Below are 20,855 nucleotides of genomic sequence, written 5' to 3' on the forward strand. Positions count from 1 at the left end.
GAATTTCGCGTCTTTTTAGGCGTAGTAGATTTTTTGTGAGACAGGCAGAGGGCCTTGCTATGTGCGCGTTGGCCTGTCTTATACCAGGACACTCAATCCGTCTTCGATGGGTCCACTTGCCCAGCAGATTCTTCATTGACGCGACCGCTACCATTTGGCGATACCGATTATGGGTTTCTGTCCGCATTTCAATACAGCGAGTATGTCCTACTGGTATGTGGGATCCCACCACAAAGCCCTGATCCAGCTCTGTTATTCATTCTGGAGCCATCTGTGTACCAAATGGTCCCCCTGTTTAGCAATGCGGCCTGTTGGAATGCTGCCACTCCTCTCTGCCTGCAATGTGCGTCAAGAATCCTTTGCATCCACTGTCACTGGAGCCATGGAGTCACTGCCCATCAGAAGGAGAGGGCATTGCTGTGCGGCTCGTGACTAGATTTTTGCATGGTCGGTCTCGCGCAGTCCTCATTGCCTCGAATTGCACAAAGAGGTCCAGAGGTGGACGGCTCAGCAGAGTCTCAAACGCTCTAGTTGGCGTGGTTCGCATGGAACCCGTTGGTTTGTTTAAAATTTGTTTCAGAACAGCTAACTTTATTATGTTTAACAAGGGAGAGGTATAGATATTCACCCAGCACCATCATATTATGTTCAATTCTATTTACTACCAGTCGCCATTGTTATAAATATTTTTCTAACCATGTCCTTCTTATACTGCCTCATCCCAAAACAGTAAAAAACTTTCGCAATTCATTTTTAACAGATCCTCGCATCGATGAAAGTACATTTTTTTAAAATCTATGCTCAAAATATTTTTGAGTACCTAACACATAAAGATAAAAATGTTATTTCTTTTTGATCAAATTCAATTATTCATTTATGATCCGAATTATAAAGGAGGCAATACTGTAGGGACTGCAGTAAATAACAATACTATTGCATCTTCTGCGGTGGCATTTATGCTAACTAGCCGATGTTCGAGTTTCAAAGAAGATATTTATATATGTCCTGTGTCCAGAATAAAATCGAAAATGTTATATCACTTTATTAAAACAATAATAGAAAATTTAAAGGAAATTGGTTACCTAGTATTTTGTACCGTTAATGATAATAATGCATTAAATAGTAAGGCAATGAGTAATATTATACCCTTTAATAAACTCAGCATGGTTTACCCACATCCTGATACTGATACCCACATACTGATCCAGCGAGAACCTTATTTTATCTTTTTGATACAGTTCAAAATTTTACATTTAAATAAAAATTAAAAATTCATTTCCATAAATGTACAAAAAATACATTTATGGAAATGTATTTTTAATAACTAGCTAAATTCAAAGCTTGATCAAACATTTTGTTATCCTGATTTTGAGACAGGTCAAGAAAAATGTGCTCCTTTTTCCGTCATAAAAAGACTGCATGAATTGGAACAAGACAAATTATTAAAACACTTAGCTTAAAAGCTAAGTGACTTATATCCCTTATCTATAGAAAGGCAGAATGTTAAATTCGCACTAAGGGTTTTTTGTTTTGTCAAAAAAAATCGAATGGGGTGCGACTAAGGGTTCTGTTCACGTCCTGGTAGCCCTATTTAAACCAGAAACCCTTAAATATCACTCAGAAAATTCACATACTATGCTCATTTTACATTAAAACTTCTGAGGAATTATATACACTTCTAAATGCCTAGGCAAGCCAAAGACCCGATGGTGTCTTGTGAGTTGTCAAGAACTTTAACTTCTCTAAAATGTAAGCCGATGCAGTCTGCAAGTTCTTTATCAGGAACGAAGCTGTAAAGGCTGTCAGAGACATAAGAATACCAGATCTCTCACTTCTTGAGTACTCGATTTTAATAAGAGAAAACTCTCAACCGTAATTCTTTCAGGTAGAAAGTAATAACTTTAAGTCTAGATAATATATATAGGGTGTGTTAACAAGGACCGAGCAGGGTTTAATTTTTTCCTTCCCTTGTATTTTTGTACGAAAAATTAAAATTACTATTATTAAAAATTATTAAATGTAACTTGTCAAAAATTAAATCTCCGTAGATTATAAAAATGTCAATAAAACATGAAAAAATAAAAAAAAATTATCTCTACTTGCCTCTATCTCTCTAATTATCTCTACAAGTCTTGTTAAAACATTCTGAGCAAATTGGGTGTGATAAAATAAAAATCTTAAGAACTTTACTATCTTAGCAGTCATTCTCTTTGGTTGATTCAACTTAATGTATATAGTAACCAAATATATAAATTATGGATTAGTACAAGTACTTAATAATGCCTTTTTAAAAAAATTACAAGGAACTATTTCATACTTTATTTAATCAATTTTCTTAGTCAATACTAAGGTGCAATGAAAATTATTTGAATATGATTTTTGCAATAATGTATTTGATTTGGTTGGGGTTAAAATGGTAAACACATATTCATATTTACTGATATTATTTTTTGGATCACATGGTGATCAATATTTTATATCTATTAAGGTGCCACAATATTTAGCATGCTTACATGAAAGTAGTGTATTAAATTAAAGAATATTTAGTGCTAGTTTAGAACAGAAGTTATGTAGAGGCTTTGCAAGGTTAGCATAATTTCTTACAAATATTCTGTAATAGGTATAAAGGCCCAGAAAGCTTCTAAACTGGTGTTTGTCTGTGGGTCGTGGCCAATTTTTGGATTGCTTCTACTTTATCTGGATCAGTCTTGACACCTTTTTCTGATATTACAAAGCCAACGTATAGAACCTTTATTACGGTCTCGTTCCTCTTGTTTTTTTCTCTTTTTAAGATCTCTTCCTTCTTGTTCTACTTTCTGTTCGTCAAACCTTGATAGCAACTCCATCAATTTCTCGGTATCCATCTTGGTCTGACTTCTTGTTAAAGGCATCCGCTAAAATAGGCTTCCAAATATCCTTTACTTATGACACCAATTCTAACGAAATTTAGGAACACACTTTTATTGGCAACGTCAAAACTCTAACCTAACAGCATAGATGGATCAGACGAGATAAGTATTATTAGAATTTATACCTATATCCATATAGGTACTTATTCTTCTTCAATTTATGTAAAATGGTAAACATTTAAAAACCTATACAGGTTTTTATATGTTGTGTGTGAGTCGATTATTGAGGTAAACTTGTATTAACAAGTTTATACCTGTTTAAACCCAGCTTTACTGTTAAAAATAGGAAGATACCTAGTTATTATTATAGAAATTTACTTACCAATGAAGTTTTCTGTGAAGGCATCTAAATGTTATTGTTTCAATGTAATTCGTCATGATGATAAACCACCAATTTCACAAATAAAAATATATATTCGCCTACTCAATTGTCGACCGACCGTACCCGCTAACCTAAACCGGATCAAATAACGTCGCATGTCGCTGCAGGACGCAAATTCCAGTAGTAAACTACCGCGTCACATCTCTCGAAGTATTACGAGTTCCGAGTCGCCACTTTGGAAAATAAATCTTTAAGATCTAATAAATATATATCTTAATAAATCTTAAAGGCGCTGTAGAATGCTTTTTTACCACCAAAAAGTACTTTTCAGAAACAAAAATTATATTTATTGTCTTGTAAAATGCGTTTATTAATATTTGCATATTTTATTATAGCAAAGTGGTTTTTAGGATTTACAAAAAGCTTTTTAATGGTACAAACCATTAGAGCAAAATTTTAAAAAAGAATTTGTTTACAATTGAATATTTTTTATTGAAATCAGCAAACATGATTTAAAAAAGTGTTTTTATCTGTGGCAAAAATCATATTTTTTCAAAGTTAAAAAATATTTTGTGACAACCAAAGTTTTTCCAATACAAATTTTTTGAATGTATTTTTCTCAGTGTGGGTTATAGATTTCGTAATTGTATCACTGACTAAAGCTGTATTCTTATCTTAGATACTATGAGTATTACGAAATAAAGATCTACCCAAATGATTCTACAATTATTATATATATTTCATTCAATTTCAGGTATCGACTGAAGTAGGTCCTGACCCTACATTTTTACTTAGAATTCAAGACTGTGATGATGGTACTTACAAGATATTCTTCCGACCTAAAAAGGCGGGAAGGTAAGTTTATGCAATTAAATCTCCCTATCAATCAAAAAATATTGTTGTATCTGCGCTTTCTATAGGCATATATAGTTCGCCCAGCGAATGGACGTGGACGGAGAGAATTTAAAGAACGCGGAAAACAAAAATTTGTGGCATTTGCGAGATTGTCAGACTTCGTTTATGAATTTCGTTATCTATTATTTATAAATTTTTGTATTAAAAATGTCTTAAAATTTCTTTCGAATAGTACTAATTTCGCTAAAAATATCTATATATTATTGTTAGTTTCATAGTTTTATACTATCAATAGTCTATTTGTTAAGTTTAAGTTTTAATTAAAATACTCAAGGAATATTTCGTTTTTAAATCACTAATAAGTGGCAACAACGGTCCAGACGACGCAGTTTTGGGGTCAAAGTACGTGGGACGTTACCGGCACTCGACGTACGCGGTTTTTTAATTGGTCAGCAATCAAATATTTAATTATAGCGTGTTTCTCCCCCACTTTTTTTCTTTCATCTATTTTGATAATTTTACCACAGGTGTGGGATTCGTATTTGAGTCTGGTTTTGATCATAGGCGTACAATATAATTTATAGTTTTTGGCACTGTCTGCTCCGATATTTGTGTTGTATTTAAATTTTTCTTGTTTCATTGAGTTGATTACTTCAGCGGTCACTAATTAGTAGTATACAATATTGTGAAATTATTTGAAAATTTTTTTAGTTAATATTAAAGAGCTGATATAGTATAGTGAGTGAAGTATTAATAAATTATTATATCTACATATAAATATTCTTAATAATATTTAGTGCATCAGATATTTCATATCCAGATATTTACTTGTATGTATAGGGTGTCCCAATTCTAACACACTGTTAGGTTAGTGGGTTGCTATATAGTATATAGCGGAGCCTTGTGGTTTTTGGATTACTATTTTTTATGAAACAAAATTTGCTATTGTCAAAAATTTGATACCTGTCATAGGTTTTATTCTACAGAGTAATTTTATTTATTTATATTTTATCTTGTTATTATATTTAATTGTATCTCTATTATTATATAACATATATCTGTATATATCTGTCCTAGCTTTGATCACGTCATTATCATGGGTGATTTAAACATAAACTTCTTTAACCTTAATAAGCCTTTAAATGAATGCTTTAAATCATTGTCTTGACTCATATCATTCTTTGACTCATATCCCAAATATTCAATGAGCCAACAAGAATAACTGAACATACTAGCACCCTTATTGACCCACTTTTTGTGAGCGAACCTGATTCTTTCGTTTCTTGTGGAACATTATGAACAGATAATTTGTCTGACCAGGAGTTAGTTTTTGTCGAATATAAATTAAAATCTCCTAAAACTCCAGCAAAATGTATCACATATAGATGTTACAAAAATTTTAACTATGAAGCCTTTCAGCATGACTTGCATTCAGCCAACTGGTTTAAAATTCTTCAAACTAATAATATTGATAAAAAAATTGAAATTTTTAATAAAACTCTTTTAAACATTTTTGATATTCATGCTCCACTAAGAAATATTCGAGTTTCAAGAAAAACAGCGCCCTGGCTGAATAATGAGGTAGTCCCAGCACAAAAACGACACAACGCAGCGTTGCGCAAATTTAAACAAAGTCGCTCAAACGATGATCGTATAAGATATAAACAGTGCCGCAATTACTTAGTTAGGGTTGTCAGAGAATCAAAAAAACAGTATATTGAATATCTATGTTCGCAAAACAATTCAGCCAAATTGTGGAAGACTCTTTCTAATATGAATGCTAAGACTAACAAAAATTATAATTTACCACCACATTTATCTAACCCTGATTCCATTAACAATTTTTTTGGATCGTTCTTACAAAATAGTTCTACTAAAGGAAAAGAAAGGATCGACTTTTATAACAGTAATAAATTAAACGAAAATGTTTCTTTTCATTTTTCACTTTCTACTATTGAGGAAATTCATAATGCTATTTATGCAATTAAAACGAATTCGCGAGGAACCGATGATATTTCTGGTTCTATGTGAAACTATGCCTTCCTTTAGTCGACACTTATATATTACACATTATATGTTGTATCGAAAGGCAATATTTTCCTTTTTCTTCGAAGACCGCTATTGGTAAACCTCTAACTAAAATTGCTATACTCTATTTCAGAAGTGTATAGAGCAATAAACTGGGGAATTCCGTTCTGTTTGGCTACATTTCGTGGTAGTTCATAGGCGCAGGTACTTATAATATTTATGAATTTAATTTTCACGGATTAAATGCCTTTATTTTGAAAGAGATTAAATACTAAATAAATACTTTTAATCCTTTTGTATAGGTACTTATCTTTTAACGCTTTGTAACATGCAAAAATGGGGTCAGGTAATATATACAGACTATAAATACTTTTAAATCATATTTTAAACGTTAGTAGTCACTGCTACGCTGTAGTGTAATCACAATATTATTATCCCAATATTTAAAAAATGGAGGTATTCAGTCCAACGAAAAGATGTACTGAAAATTCTCCACTATCGCTGAGTGAAAAAGTTATTATTTTAAATGTACATGATTGCATAAAACACGATTACCCTAGTTTTACTGTGCAAGAAATTGTTGAAAAATGTTCTCGAATGAGTGGAATTGGAAAGTCCACCATTTTCAAATTGTTGCGGGAAAGAAAAGTAGCAGGTCAAGTGGAATCTCCCAAGCAAAAGCCAGGACGACCTAGAAAAGTCTTTGATGGAAATGCTAAATGTATAATTCGAAGAAAAGTTCACTCTTTTTATTTTAAAAAGGAAATACCCACCCTAGACAAAATTTTAATGGAGCTTGGCCGAGATGACAGTATTCCGTTGATAAGTAGAAAACTTTTATGGAAAACTTTAAAAAATATGGATTTTGCCTGGGAAAAGCATAACCGCAAAGCACTTTTACTGGAGAGCGACGAAATTGTTTGTTGGAGACGACGGAGTTTGACGGGTATTAAAGTACCTTCGGGAAAAGGAAAAAGACTTATAATCACACATATTGGAAGCGAAGAGGGATTTTTAAAAGAAGGTCTGCTAACCTTTGAGTCGACTCGCACAGGAGATTACCATGAAGACATGAACTCAGACGTTTTCGAGGACTATTTTGGTGAAATGATAAAATTTCTTCCGGCTAATTCGGTGGTGGTTATGGATAACGCAAGCTATCATTCACGGCGAATAGAGAAGACGCCAACTTCAAGTTGGAGAAAGCAAGAAATTATCGATTGGCTGACTGCAAAAGGTATTGCGTTTGAAGCAAATTTGATAAAAAAAGAACTGCTGGCAATAGCAAACTTACACAAAACTCGTTTCATGAAATACGCCGTGGAAGATATAGCCGAAAAATATAATATAACTGTACTGCGCTTACCGCCATATCATTGCGAACTAAATCCTATAGAACTGATATGGGCGCAGGTAAAAGGATTTGTAGCAAGACAAAACACGACTTTTAAAATGAAAGATGTTAAGCTACTGTTTGATCAAGCCATTACGGAAGCGACACCAGAGAATTGGCGAAAAGCAGTCCAGCATGTAATTAAGCAAGAGGACAAAACGTGGGATCTTGACAACCTCATCGATCAGACAGTCGATCCTTTAATTATAATGTCAAGAGGTGATGACAGTTCGTCAGATGACGAAGAAGACTACAATCTATTATAATTTAAAATTGTTATACACTGTTCAAAAAGTGCCAGATCCAAAAGTAACATTTTCAACTGTTTTACTCTACATATTATGTTCAATAAATTTGTGAAAAAAATATATTATTCCATTTAAACAAAAGTAACTTTCTAAAATAAAATAGCATTTAAGTATATTAATTATAAGGTAAAAAACAAGTCCCAGTTGCACGCCTTTGGCGAACCGTTTTCAATGTTTATCAGTGGGTAACAATGGGCAAAACTCATAAATTGACCCAAAACCGGGTGGCACTACCTGCAATCAACGAAAAGAAAGAATTTTACATTGAAACTAATACCCAACTAAGGTAGTGGCATAAAATATTGGTGGATCACCAGGTATAACTTTTGCATACCTAATGAGGTTTTATTGCTCTACACACTTCTGATATAGAGTATAATCCAACTTCCTTTTCCGTTCTTCGTATAATTAGCATTTTGCTAGTACTATCTAAAATTTATGAAAAGATTTTATACAACCAATTATATAGTTTTGTAATCGAGAGTCACATAATACCTGAAAACCAATGTGGCTTTTTAATAGGGTCAAATACAGCAACAGCGCTTGTGTCTGGAACTGATAATATTTTGGAGTCTAACGATAAAGGCCTGGCCAGTCTCTTAATATTATTAGATTATTCTAAGGCTTTTGATACCCTGGACCACGCACTCTTGTCTTCCAAACTGGATTATTATAGGTGCTCAGATGCTTCTTTAAATATTATCTAATTTTTTCTTAATAATAGATTTCAGAAAGTAACATACAATGGAACTTCTTCTCAAACCCTAAGTATTCGTTCCGGTGTTCCTCTAGGCTCTATTTTATCTCCTTTGCTTTTTATAATATACACCGCTGATATTCTTTGTTCTACTAATTTCTGTACAGCTACCGCCTTTGCTGACGATATGCAACTGGTATATAACTTTGATGCCACCAACTTTGCTGATGCAACACAGCGTGTTAATCACGACTTCCAAGCTTCTATGTTTTGCAAGTAAAAAAAATAAAATGATTGTCAAAAATAATGTTAATATTAACCTAGGAGGGGCTATACTTCCTTTCGTAGCTTCCGCGAGAAATTTACATATGGGCGAAGATCTTCGTTTTAGCGAACATGTCAAACAGTTGAACAAAAAGAGGCCTTTTTGGCCCTAAAATTAAATTCAGAGACACTCACTTAATTTTAAATTAAAAAAAGCTACTCTGTGAGTCTCTTGTTCTTAGTCATTATGGTTACTGTGGTTTTATATATTTGCCTAGTTTGCGGTTATTAGAACAACAAAGAATTCAGAAAATGCAAAACTCTTGTTGTAGGTTAGTTAGGCAAAGTTCTTGTTATATGGCATTAAAAAGGGAGACCACATATCGCATAAAATATCAGAAACAAATTGGCTGAATATGTGATACTGGATACTGTTTGACACAGATGGAATTTTCATCTTGCCAATTTTGTGCATAAAATTATCACCGGCACTTCTAAGACCTCTTCTATAAAAAACTCAAGAGTAGATTTATTCCAAGAAACAAAGTGCATCATTTAAATATAAGAAGCAAAGAATCACTTCCTATGCCCTAATTAAAAACTGCTCTATTTAAAACGTCATTTACATTTAATGCTATTAAACTCTATAATCATATTCCTAACCAGTTTAAAAGTCTAAATATTAATAAATTCAAATTTAAATTTCGTTCTTTCCTCTTTCAAGCGCAAATATATGTTTAATTATATTATATGTTTAATCTCATCAACGTCTCCAAGTTGAAAAATCATGTTTTATTGCACCAATGATCTGTGTATTTTTATTCTGCGTTTATTCTGAGTTTGCTGCTCGCCCCCTTCCCTTTACCTGGTGTGAGAGAGATGCTCTCCTTTTAAATGAGATTATTTTCCTCTCATTTAATTCTGATAGAAAGTATTGCATATCAGATAAGTGGGTTCTGGATAGTATACTAGACTCACTTATCTGACGTGCAGTCTGTTACATTGCTCAAAAGCGAATTCAAAGTTAATTTTTTTATCTCAAAATTCTAAAACACTACTTCAGAACAACAATAAAACAGATATATACATAATAAAACATCTCTGTGTTCTGTGGCAAAAACCAATAAAAACTGTTTTTTACTTTTTCAAAGTTTTAAATAGTAACAGAGATACAAAAAAAAGAGTCCCAAATTCATAGATTTTCAAAATTACGCTGTAGATTAAAAACTAGGACAGCTTTCACATTTTTAATGACGGCGTCAAGCCTTTTACATCAAAGACAATTTACATCATATGTATAAATATATCATATTACATTGTCATGATGGATTGCTATAATAACATTTGAATTTTAAAATTGGAAAATAGGCTGAAACAGGGTCAAGAAAATAATATATTCTAAAAATAAAATCTATTTAGCTTTTATTAAATTTTAAAAAAATGTAATTTTTTTAAATTCTATAAAATAATTAATTGCATTTTACATAAAAAAAGTTTTAAGTATTTATTTATTTGGCCATTATCCTAATTTATCCGCAAAAATAAATTATAAAAAAATATTTAATTTTTGTTTAATTTCTTATTTTTCAAGGTTTTATACAGTTTTCTTGTACATACATACATTGTGCTAGATATTTAATGAACTAATATTTTATAATGCATTTAAACAGATTAATAAAAAAAGGATGCGCCAATGACACGGAAAAATTCCAACCGAATTTCCCCTCTCGCATCTCATGCGTCGTCCATTATTCCCGGTACTGGACGAACTGTATATATAATTTTTTAAAATATTTGTATTATACAGGGTGGCTAAATGAAACGGCGTTAATTCTCTTTACGGCTGTATCTAGTTTAGAGGATTTTATTTCAGCTGTTCTCAAACTATTTTAACATTTCAACAGAAAGAATTTTAAAACAAGGTATTATTCGACCCACTATTCCATTTAAAGTTTTTGAGGTTAGTTCCAGTCTGGCTAAGCGATGACAGATGGGGATAGTATTGTACTCTGATATGTTTCCATTTGACACGTCAATCTAAATTTCCGAGCATTTTCTTTTTAAAATCTTTACGAGCTCGACATAGCCGCCTTTTCAGTTTCGTTTAGCCACCTTGTATATTTGTAATATGTATTTATAGGATTTAACTGATTTGATTTAATTTTCCAATTTTAGATATGGTATAAAACTATCTGTGATTGAAAGGGCTATTAAAGATAATCCATTGTTCTTCGACGTTTCGGAGCATAACAATCCTGTCGCGTCGTATGGTAGTAGAGGAAGTGGCAAGGTAGGTTTTTGCGTTTTGTTGATCTGTATACATAAAATTATATATGCTTAAGACTCCAAAGAGATCCCATTTAAAAATATTTTTCAACTATCATGGCCTATTTAATGGCAGATTCTGATTTTTTTTCGATTTTGACATTTACTTATATAGTCACCTTGATATTTTTACAATACATTATGTATGTTACATATTTAGATTGAAAATCAACTTTTTTCAATGTTGAGAAGTCTTGGAGTCAAAACTATTTGACAGTAGTAAACAATTTTTATACTGAATTAAAATCTAAGGAAAATGCCTTCAAAAAAACTCAAGAATTTGAGGAAGAGATACGTATTGAAAATGGAGAGGAAAATGGTTATAGAATTAAATTGAAAGAGAGAGGCAAGGCTTTAAAGTTGAGATCTGATATCGATAGGATGTCCCAGACTAAGAAGGATTTCGAAAAGCTAATTTCAGAATAAAAGAAAAAAATGTATCAACTTCTGAAAGACCCGGAGGAAACACAGGCTCTTAGCAAAGATATGATCACTTCCATTAGATATCTTGAGGCTGAAAATCACTCTTAATCTTGTGAGATAGCTTCCCTTAGAAATGATTTGTAGTCTTTTAAAGCCGCTAAGGTTCTAATAGTGGTAATCCAAGACTGTGATGACGTTGAACCGCATACCAACTCTATGCATATGGTGGAGCTGACAAATAATTTTGTCAAGTCAAAAGAAGCATCTCCATATGAACATAGCAACTGCTGTATAAATAAAACACGCTTTTCTTTATCTCAGAAATTCAGAGTTTTTATCTATGTACATCTATCATCGAATCTCAGGGAATTGTCAGGTGCTTGCATGATATAACAGGAAAAGTAATGAGTGGCGCTCCTTTCCACAGACTAAGTAAGGACATTTTTGGTAATTTTATTAATTATAATAGTAAAAATAATGTAGTTGTAATGTAAGTTTTACGCAGGTGACATTGTCAAGTCTAAGTAATCTGTTGTTTATAAGAAAGAGTACTAACCTTATCTTATGTATAGTCACAGTCGCTTCTATTTTAAGAATCTTGAATATATCAATCCATGCATAAGAAATAAAAACAGATCTGCGAGAGTTATCACAAATGCTTTTGAAGAGTCATGACTCACCTAAATCATCTGATGAATTCTCTTTATTTTTAGCATCTAAAGATTATCCTGTTATTGTTGCTTTGACCGAATATTTACTCAAACAAGGTGAACCTTTTTATAGAAAGTTATGTTCTGGCATCCATCTATTCCCGTACTCAGTATGTTCATGGTGGAACTTTGCTATTATTATTAAAAAGTTTTTAAAAAAATATAACTTTGTTGATGTTACATTTTAAGCGAAATATAGGTAAATGCATCGATAATAATATTGACAGGTGACATATTAGACTGCAATAACGCTAACAATTATGTGTCGATATGTAGACTTTTAAAGAAATCTTTTAATTTAAGTATGCATGTAGATCAACCTACTTGCATCACTGCTAATTCAGCACCAATTTTTGATTATGTTTGCTCTACACTCTGTGAAACGCAGGTCGCACGTAGAATTGTAAATGCTGGGTTGTCTGATCATGAGGCCGTATTACGTTCCTTTCTTCTCAATGATAAAAAGTGTTACTCAAGGAAAAAAAAAGAGTGGAAAGTTGTTCACAAGAAAAATTCTGTAAATTGTAATGTTGTAATGCAATAGACTGAAATGGTATCATATTTGACAACGGTGAACATTTTAAAAATTTCCATTCTTAGTGGATGTTTTTGAGTCAACTTTCCCCATGATGAAAATTAGGGAAAAAAGAAAAGATCCTGGTATAGCAGGCGTCTCTTAATTTCTGGTAAAAATCTTCGGTGTTTGCACTCCGTAAGAAAATTTGCCCTAGACAATTCCACATTCATATCCAGTCCAGGATTGCCATAACAGTATCTGTTTCTCAGTCTTCAGTCTGTTTCTTCGGAAACCAAACTGGCAGATTGTGAATAAATCATTTTCCTCAAAATGCACTTCACAAAAATCTTTGAAAAAATTGGTAGTAATGAGATCCACCGATAGTTTTCCAACTTGTTACGGTCCCCTTTTTAAAAATAAGTATTACTTTGGCTGACTTCAGTATTTCTGGAAAAGTGTTATTTTGGAGACATCGATTTATTAGTTTGGTCAGGGAACCAATTATCACATTTTTTATTGATTTTATAGGCTTAACATTTAAGCCGAAGATATCGCGACTTGCTTTATTTTTTAAATTTGTTATTATATCCCTGACCTCTATAAAAGATAGAGCTGAGAAGGAGAATGAATTTCCCGAAGCATTCAGACATGGCAAAACCTGTACAGGATCGTTTTGTGAAATAGGAATGCTTGCGACAGTGTTATGAGCAATATTTGAAAAAAAAAATTTTAATTCATTGGCAATTACGTTACAATTAACATTTTCTTTTGATTTAAAAATGCTCATATTAGATTTAATAACTTGCTAAAGTACTTTCAATGTATTTTTAGATCAATTAATAAAGTGATCGTTAACCTTGATATTTGCTTGCTGTATGGCTGATCTGTAAATTATTCTGAAGTTCTCTTTTAGCAGCTGGAGAATTATATTATCGAGAAAGCTGACTTAAGAGATATAGATGTTCCCGATCTAATCTAATTTTATATGTTTTTTTTTCTGGAAAAGACTGAATGAGGGCTTCCTCCAAATTTTCCATAAATTCCCTGAAACACTCACCAACATTCACATCAAGTTAGACGAAGAGACTCTATCAAAGAATACAGACATACCTCTTCGCGTTAATGGTCGACATACTCTGTTACAGACACTCGCCCTACTATTGATATTGGCATTGATGGTACAACATCAACAACGTCCGATACAAAAGAATCCATCCCAAAGTTAATAAAGATATTGTCGAGACATATGCCAGACCTTGTATTGCTAATAATTGTTTGCTTGAACCCATAGCTTTCCATGGTGTCAAAGAGGTCTAGAGCTTCTGGCTGGTTTGTGTCAAAGTGAACGTTTTATTATTATTAATCCAATTTAATAGTGTTTCCAAAGATTCCATTAATGACTGAAAACTTCCTGATGGTGACCTATATAATGCTAAAACATATAAGTTAAAATCAGTAAGATGTACAGCACAACATTCAAGATTTTCTTTACAATTTTTCTTTACAAAATACACTAACATCATAAGTTGAAACATTAAAACATTGTTTTACATATATACATACACCTCCGCCCTTATAGGTTGGTCTTGAGTAGATAGAGGTTTCCTTTTATGAACCAACATGCTTAAGTAATATTGCCTCTTCTGGAGAAAGCCAATGCTCTGACATACACACAATGCTGTAGTTTTTGCCCTCCAAAAAAGCCTCATGTAGTGCTATTTTGTTCCGTACTGAGCGGGTATTTATGTGCAATACATGTAAAATGCTTTTATGTCATATGCTTCTAATTTTTCTGCTGTTTCCTTTAACTTCTGGCCAGGGGTCGGCGCTGTAGGTTCCGAAAATGGTTCACAATTATGTCGATGGGTCAAAGAGATGCAGACAGATAGATGTCTTTCTTTTCTAGTGGAATTATCAGCTTAAACGAGCTGCATTTCTTCTGTTTGACAGTTTTTATTTTTAACAGATGCATTTATCGTCCAGTTCCTTGCTTTTTACGTAATCCAATGTGTTTTGATGCTCTGTGTCAGGATCTACATCTGAAATAAATAAAGTCGCCGTTGTCTGTGCGATTTTTAGTATAGACGCCCCTTTATTAGAGCCTTTAACTGGTTCGGGACGTTGATCAACCTGCTCGGCTCGTGATTTTCGGAATTTTTTCTTTTTTATTTCAGTCCATTCTGTATTATTTTTTATGTTTGTAACCTCAGTGCCATCTGTATTTTCGTCTGCTTTCTCGGTCCTTGATTCTGTAAGATTCTTCTTTTTCATCGGTACTATTCTAGCGAGCATTTCTGGGTTTTTGGTTTTACAAAATTCTTCTTTTTGGTTGTACTGCTATCTAGCGAGTGCTCCTCTGATTTGGGATGAACCAGCTAAGATTGTAGGAATCTTGTTACCGTTATCATTACTGCCATTAGCGCGATCTAGTAGTGAGATGACGACCGTTGTGCCTCCGACCCTTGTTCCTGCATGCTGCAGCGTAGGTTTCTACGCGCATGGAGCGGTTGGAATTTTATTTTGTTTACCTTTTCCCATAACCTCACTGTTTTGCTATTTATTTTTATTTGATTTTCCAGACGACTAGCCGGACTAACTATGGAGGGAAAACCATAGCATGTTGTTTTCTTGAGGATCCATCAAATTTCAGACCCATAGCCCTGCTTCCTACGCTTTGCAAGCTTATAGAGAGATTGGTAAAAATCTAGAATAATGAGTTTTTAACCATCAACAGTATGGATTCCGCGCGAAACTGGGTACATCTGATGCTATTTTCATTTTTTCGGAGAGTCTATATATGAGCTTGAATGCTGGGGAGAGTGGGACGGTAGTGTTCTGAGACTTATTTAAGGCGTTTGATACTACTGCAGAAGCTAGAAACCTATGGATGCAGAGGAGTTGCTCTCGACTGGTTTCCTTCGTCGGCATATGGATGCGGGTGTGACCCAGGGTTCAATTTCTTGGGCCAATGTTGTGCCTGCTATATGTCAATAATATCTCTCATTTTCCAACTAGGGACAAATTTACTATCTTTGCCGGTGATTCAACAATACTTTGGTATGACACTGACCCCAAATACAAAACACAAAATACACTAATGCAAAAAAATCATACCATATAACAATTTATATTGGTATGTTTTTCACATAAAGGGCTTTTTCATTGTTACAAACAACAAATCGTTTAAAAAAATTAGGTTAGTAACTAATACTACTTACTAACTTGTTTTTAGGATACGAAGAACCAAACCGCCTTCAATAGATCTTCTGGTACTTATTTCACTCAAAAACTCAAGTCAAGTGTCAATTTTTATTTCTTTAAAATTAAACTAAAAGCTTTTACAAAAATTAAAAAAACACTTTTACACAGAACAAACTTTCATAAGAATGAAGTAAATATGGATGGTATCGATGCTATTTGGAATTTTAATGCATCGGATCAAAAATGTGTTTTGGTTTTGTTCTTTTTTTTGCTCATTACCATGTATTGAATTAAATATGGTAATGAATTATGAACGAAGTGCTAAATAGTACAAATTCAAGTATCGGATACCTACATTAGTTTCTAATGTTCGATGTATCATTCATTATAACACTGTATCGATACTTGCTACGAATTTATGTGCATTTTTAAAATAAAATAGCAATGGCAGTAAAAGAGCAAGCAAGTTCTTAACAGCACAAATACACAGTGAGAGAGAGACTGAATGAACAATAAGTCTGAATCGCTGCAGCCAGGTTTAATAGGTTATACGATAAAAAGTTTGTTGAAAAAATATATGGTTATTTGTCTTTTCTTTAATCAAATAAACGAATTTAAGTTGAACATACTAATAGGTATAAATAGTATTCGAGCAGAAAATAACAAGTATCGATATAACAATGTAACTAAACAATAACAATTTTTAAAATGGCAGATGAACTGCCAAAATAAATTACATATTTGATTAAATATGTGTACTACCAACACCCACTCAAAGACAAGGCCTTAGTGCTTGGCGCGTGACGTCATCGATGTGGGCCACCGATTTTTAAAAACCAAGGGATTTCATATGCTAATATCTCAATATTTGGCTTATTTTAAAAAATGCTAGGAATAGAATAGAGTTCAGGAAACATTCAAAGGTATGTTTTAGTTCTGGTTGAATGTCAGGTTAAATATTATGGTGTATTATTTAATGCAGACTCTTAACTCCCCTACATCTGCACCAAAATTCAACATATGTATTCAGGTATTTATAATAATTTTTTTATACCATCAAGTAGTAAAAAATGTTATTATATACACATAAATACATATATTGACTTTAAAAGCTTAAAAAGCTTATCATATTCCAGTTCATGTAATTTTTTAATTGCAGAAAAAAAGCACATTTTTTCTTCGAAGTGTCAAAATCAGGAAAATTTAATTTTTGGTCTGGTTTTAGCTTAGGTTGCAGTTAAGCCAAGTATTAAATACACATTTAAGTAAGTGAACTGTGTCAAATAGGTAAAATAAAATGGTCTCTGATTATCTATGGAATGAGGATAAACAATGCTAAGTTGGTCTGCAGTTGAAAAATTACTCATGGCTTTTCCGTTAATGGCATTATTATCACTTATAACACAAAAAACTATGTACCTACCCAATCTCCTCTAAATTTTCAATAATTGTCTTAATAAAATTATGAAGTATGTCTGATGTAATTTTGGAGATGGGAGCTATGTGAACTAAAACTGGAACTTCCTTAAAGTTGGAACACACACTGGTAATCATAAAAGTAAATGTCGAGGAAGCTAGAGACTTATTATTGACTGATGTTCCAGTGATATTACCGCTTTTATAGTCCATAGGGGTCAATATTAATTTCATCAAAAAGTAGTGTCACAAATCTCTCATGATCCTTTAGTAAACTAAACACATTTCGGGCATAAGTTAAAAACATTTTTTTTCATCTATGTGGGGATCGGTCATGTGTTTGTTACAAATACCCATTATAGTTTGAGGATGTGGTAAAATTAGGGATCCATAATCTCTTAAATACTTGTACGCATGAGAACTAATAGTATAGATTATAGAAGTCAAAATTATTGTACTACATACTTGAATATCTGTACCTTTCCTTTGCAGTTGTAAGCAAAGCTAATTGTTCACAAATAAAATCTAAAGCATGCACTATTTTGTTGTCTTCAATGTTTTTAAAACTTTTTAGTATGTTGGACACAATCGAACACACGTTTTATTTTATTTATGTCATTTGATGGTTTGACATGATCGAGAATAGTATTGCCAAGGGTATTGGTAGCAGTCTCGGTAGCAGTATTTAGATTTAAGTCACAGTCAGGGTTGTCATTATTGGTAACATTTTCCTCCAAAGGCAGGGTAATAATAGTAAGGTCTATTGCTTCAAGTATTGCATATAAATCATCTAAACTATGGGAAGTATATGGAGTTTTAAATTTTGATGTTAAAACACAAACTGGCTTGCTATATAAAAAAGTTTCAACATTTAAATTAAAATTAAAAACAATTGCCCAATTAATGCATGGACCAAGTGTGTATTCAATTTTAAAAATTGTTAGCTTTTTGCTGTCTTGAGACTCACTGATAGGCAGTAAACCAATCTTTCGGTCGTTTAAAAGCAGAAAATTTTTCAATAAACTCTTCAAAACTGTCAAAATTATTTTGTTTCTCATGCTCGCCAAAGTCAATTTTGCTTAATTCAAGGGCTTTGCTAACTTCAACTCGTCAATATTTTTAAACCTTTCATCTTTACTTGGCTTTACCCATTTTCGCCTTAGATTTATATCCTTAGGAAAACCGAAGACATGCACTTTAGGTCCGTTTTTATAGTTTCCGTTACAACCCGGAACACAACACTTTTGAGGCATATTTACACTCTGGTATAAACTACAAGCCGAACTAGGAGAAAAACATTAAATTAAACACGAACTAAAGTATTAAAGTCTGATATAAACAAATAAATCCGCGGCGCGCCGGAGAACCGGTTTTTCCGAGGATTTTTCTAGTCCGAAAATACGATTTTGCGATTTAAAAGTACGCGAAGACTTTACATAAACATAACATACACATTTCGCGGAAATAAGCAGTTCCGATTTTAGAAAAAAACACAAAATGAGCTAATGTTTACTGCGGATCTCGTCAGAAATACCGGCAACCACAGAACATAAATATAAACAACCTAACCTCTCGTTTCATCAGGTGGCACAGCTAGTAGATGCGCAGTTGTCAGATTTATATAGAAAGAACTCCTATTGGCAAGTAACAAGGTATTAAGTAGATAAATGATAAAATTTGAAAAAATTGAAGTTTAAATTATAAAAAGAGAAATAAGGATGAACTCTTTTTTTTAACTAAGTTGTAAAGTAAGAGGAGTTAAAGATACAGATTTAATTATTTTAAGATAGTAATAGAGCATCCTAACGTTCACGTCAATCTGCAAAGTCTGGCAGCGTTGCAGGCAGCCTTCCGCGGACGAACAACGGCAGCGTCAACAGCTGAATTCACCCGAAAAGCAACCCGAAGTGCATGGCCCAAACGCGTGACGTCACGAGCAAAATTTTTTGGAGCGCTTTGTCCTTTTGTAGAGGTGTTATTGGTACTACCCAGCACAAATGAATCCACTGCAAATTTTAGAAATTATATATACTTTATTTACAATAGAAAAAAATATATTTATTTTAAAACGTATGCCATTGAAATATCTGACAGATATGATAATTGAATATTCTTTATATTGGTAAATATATTCCTCCAGGCATATTTCAATATATTTCATCAAATGAGGTATACGCGGCATATTCCACGGATATTGGGTGCCGTCTGGGTAATTACAAGGATAAAATACTGCTACGTGCAGAGTAGCCTATTAGAGTCAGGTACACTTTTGACTTATCGTTCAATTTTGTCTACGCGTCACGTCATTTAGGAAACGCGGAGATCAGTCTCCTTGTAAAAAACACATCATTCCATGTAAAATAAGCAATTGAACCTAGTTGGGAAGGGATATCAAAATATGTCATCAGATTGTAAAAAAAAATGCAGCCGTTTTTGACATATCGCATTGTAATACTTTAAAAAACTCATAATTTATTTTCTGACAAACACATTTTAGGACGAGTTTAACCAACCAGTTGCCGTCGCAATAGATGAGAGAGATCAGACTATATATGTATTAGATACAGGCAATTCAAGAATAAAAGTTCTCAACGAGAAATTTGAATGTATAAAGCAAGTAACAAATGAAGGATTATTAGGAAGAAGTTGTACAGGTTAGTAACACAATAAATAGATATTAAAATATAAGTTTACACAGTCATAATTAAATATTTCTTTAGTGCCAAAACGCTGTGCAGAATGTGATTATCAACAACGAAAAAAAAATAAAAATAGAGTTTTTGAGATCGCTTATTTAAAAAACCCTTATGTTTTAATATCGCAACAAAACTAATTTTATAGCAACATAAAATTAGGTGTTTTTTTTCAACTGAAACCTGCATAGAATTTGTAAGAACTCTTACTTATACATCACTGAATTTTTTTTTGCTTTAAGAATCTGCTGCAACGGCAATTTTTTTACGAAATAACAAATTTATAAAAATATGATGTACAAAACATCGTAAATAATGCCGTTTACTTTAGGTATTGCAATCTCAACCAATGGATTGATTGTGGTTAACTGGAGAACCAAAATAGTAACGGAAATCACGACAGATGGGGAAACTTTAAAGTCATTTACTTATAACGCCTTTCAAGAGCCTATAGATGTCGCGGTGGATAGAAGCTACGGGCATATTTTGGTAGCTGATAATGGGCTAAGTTGCGTGTTTGTATTTGATGAGGATGGAAAAATTTTATTTCAGGTAAATCAGGTATCAGTATAGACCATTTGCAGGTAGAATAAGTCTATCTACATAAAAATATCCTTATCTAGATTGTAGATCTTTCAATAGAAAGATCACTTTAAAAAAGTATCAGCCTACGCTTTCGCTCCTATGAAAAGTTTTTAGAATACAGAAACACGTAAACTTTGTTTATTAGGCCGACTTTTTATTTATTTTCCAACAAATTATTCAAAATTCATTGTAATTTCGTAATAATTTTA

General features: G+C 32.7%; 1 protein-coding gene across 2 annotated transcripts in view; it reads left to right on the top strand.

Annotated features, from left to right (window-relative positions):
• The window catches only part of LOC126741952 (tripartite motif-containing protein 3-like), a 98,328-nt gene that overhangs the window by 66,858 nt on the left and 10,615 nt on the right, over positions 1-20,855 (top strand). For both annotated transcript variants that reach the window (XM_050448434.1, XM_050448433.1), the window contains exons 8-11: positions 3,986-4,086; positions 10,952-11,066; positions 19,866-20,022; positions 20,393-20,613. In XM_050448434.1, coding sequence (XP_050304391.1) covers positions 3,986-4,086; positions 10,952-11,066; positions 19,866-20,022; positions 20,393-20,613 — 594 coding nt within the window. The remainder of the gene's footprint in view (positions 1-3,985; positions 4,087-10,951; positions 11,067-19,865; positions 20,023-20,392; positions 20,614-20,855) is intronic.

Source organism: Anthonomus grandis, chromosome 11 (genome assembly GCF_022605725.1).
Source record: "Anthonomus grandis grandis chromosome 11, icAntGran1.3, whole genome shotgun sequence".
Lineage (NCBI taxonomy): Eukaryota > Metazoa > Arthropoda > Insecta > Coleoptera > Curculionidae > Anthonomus > Anthonomus grandis.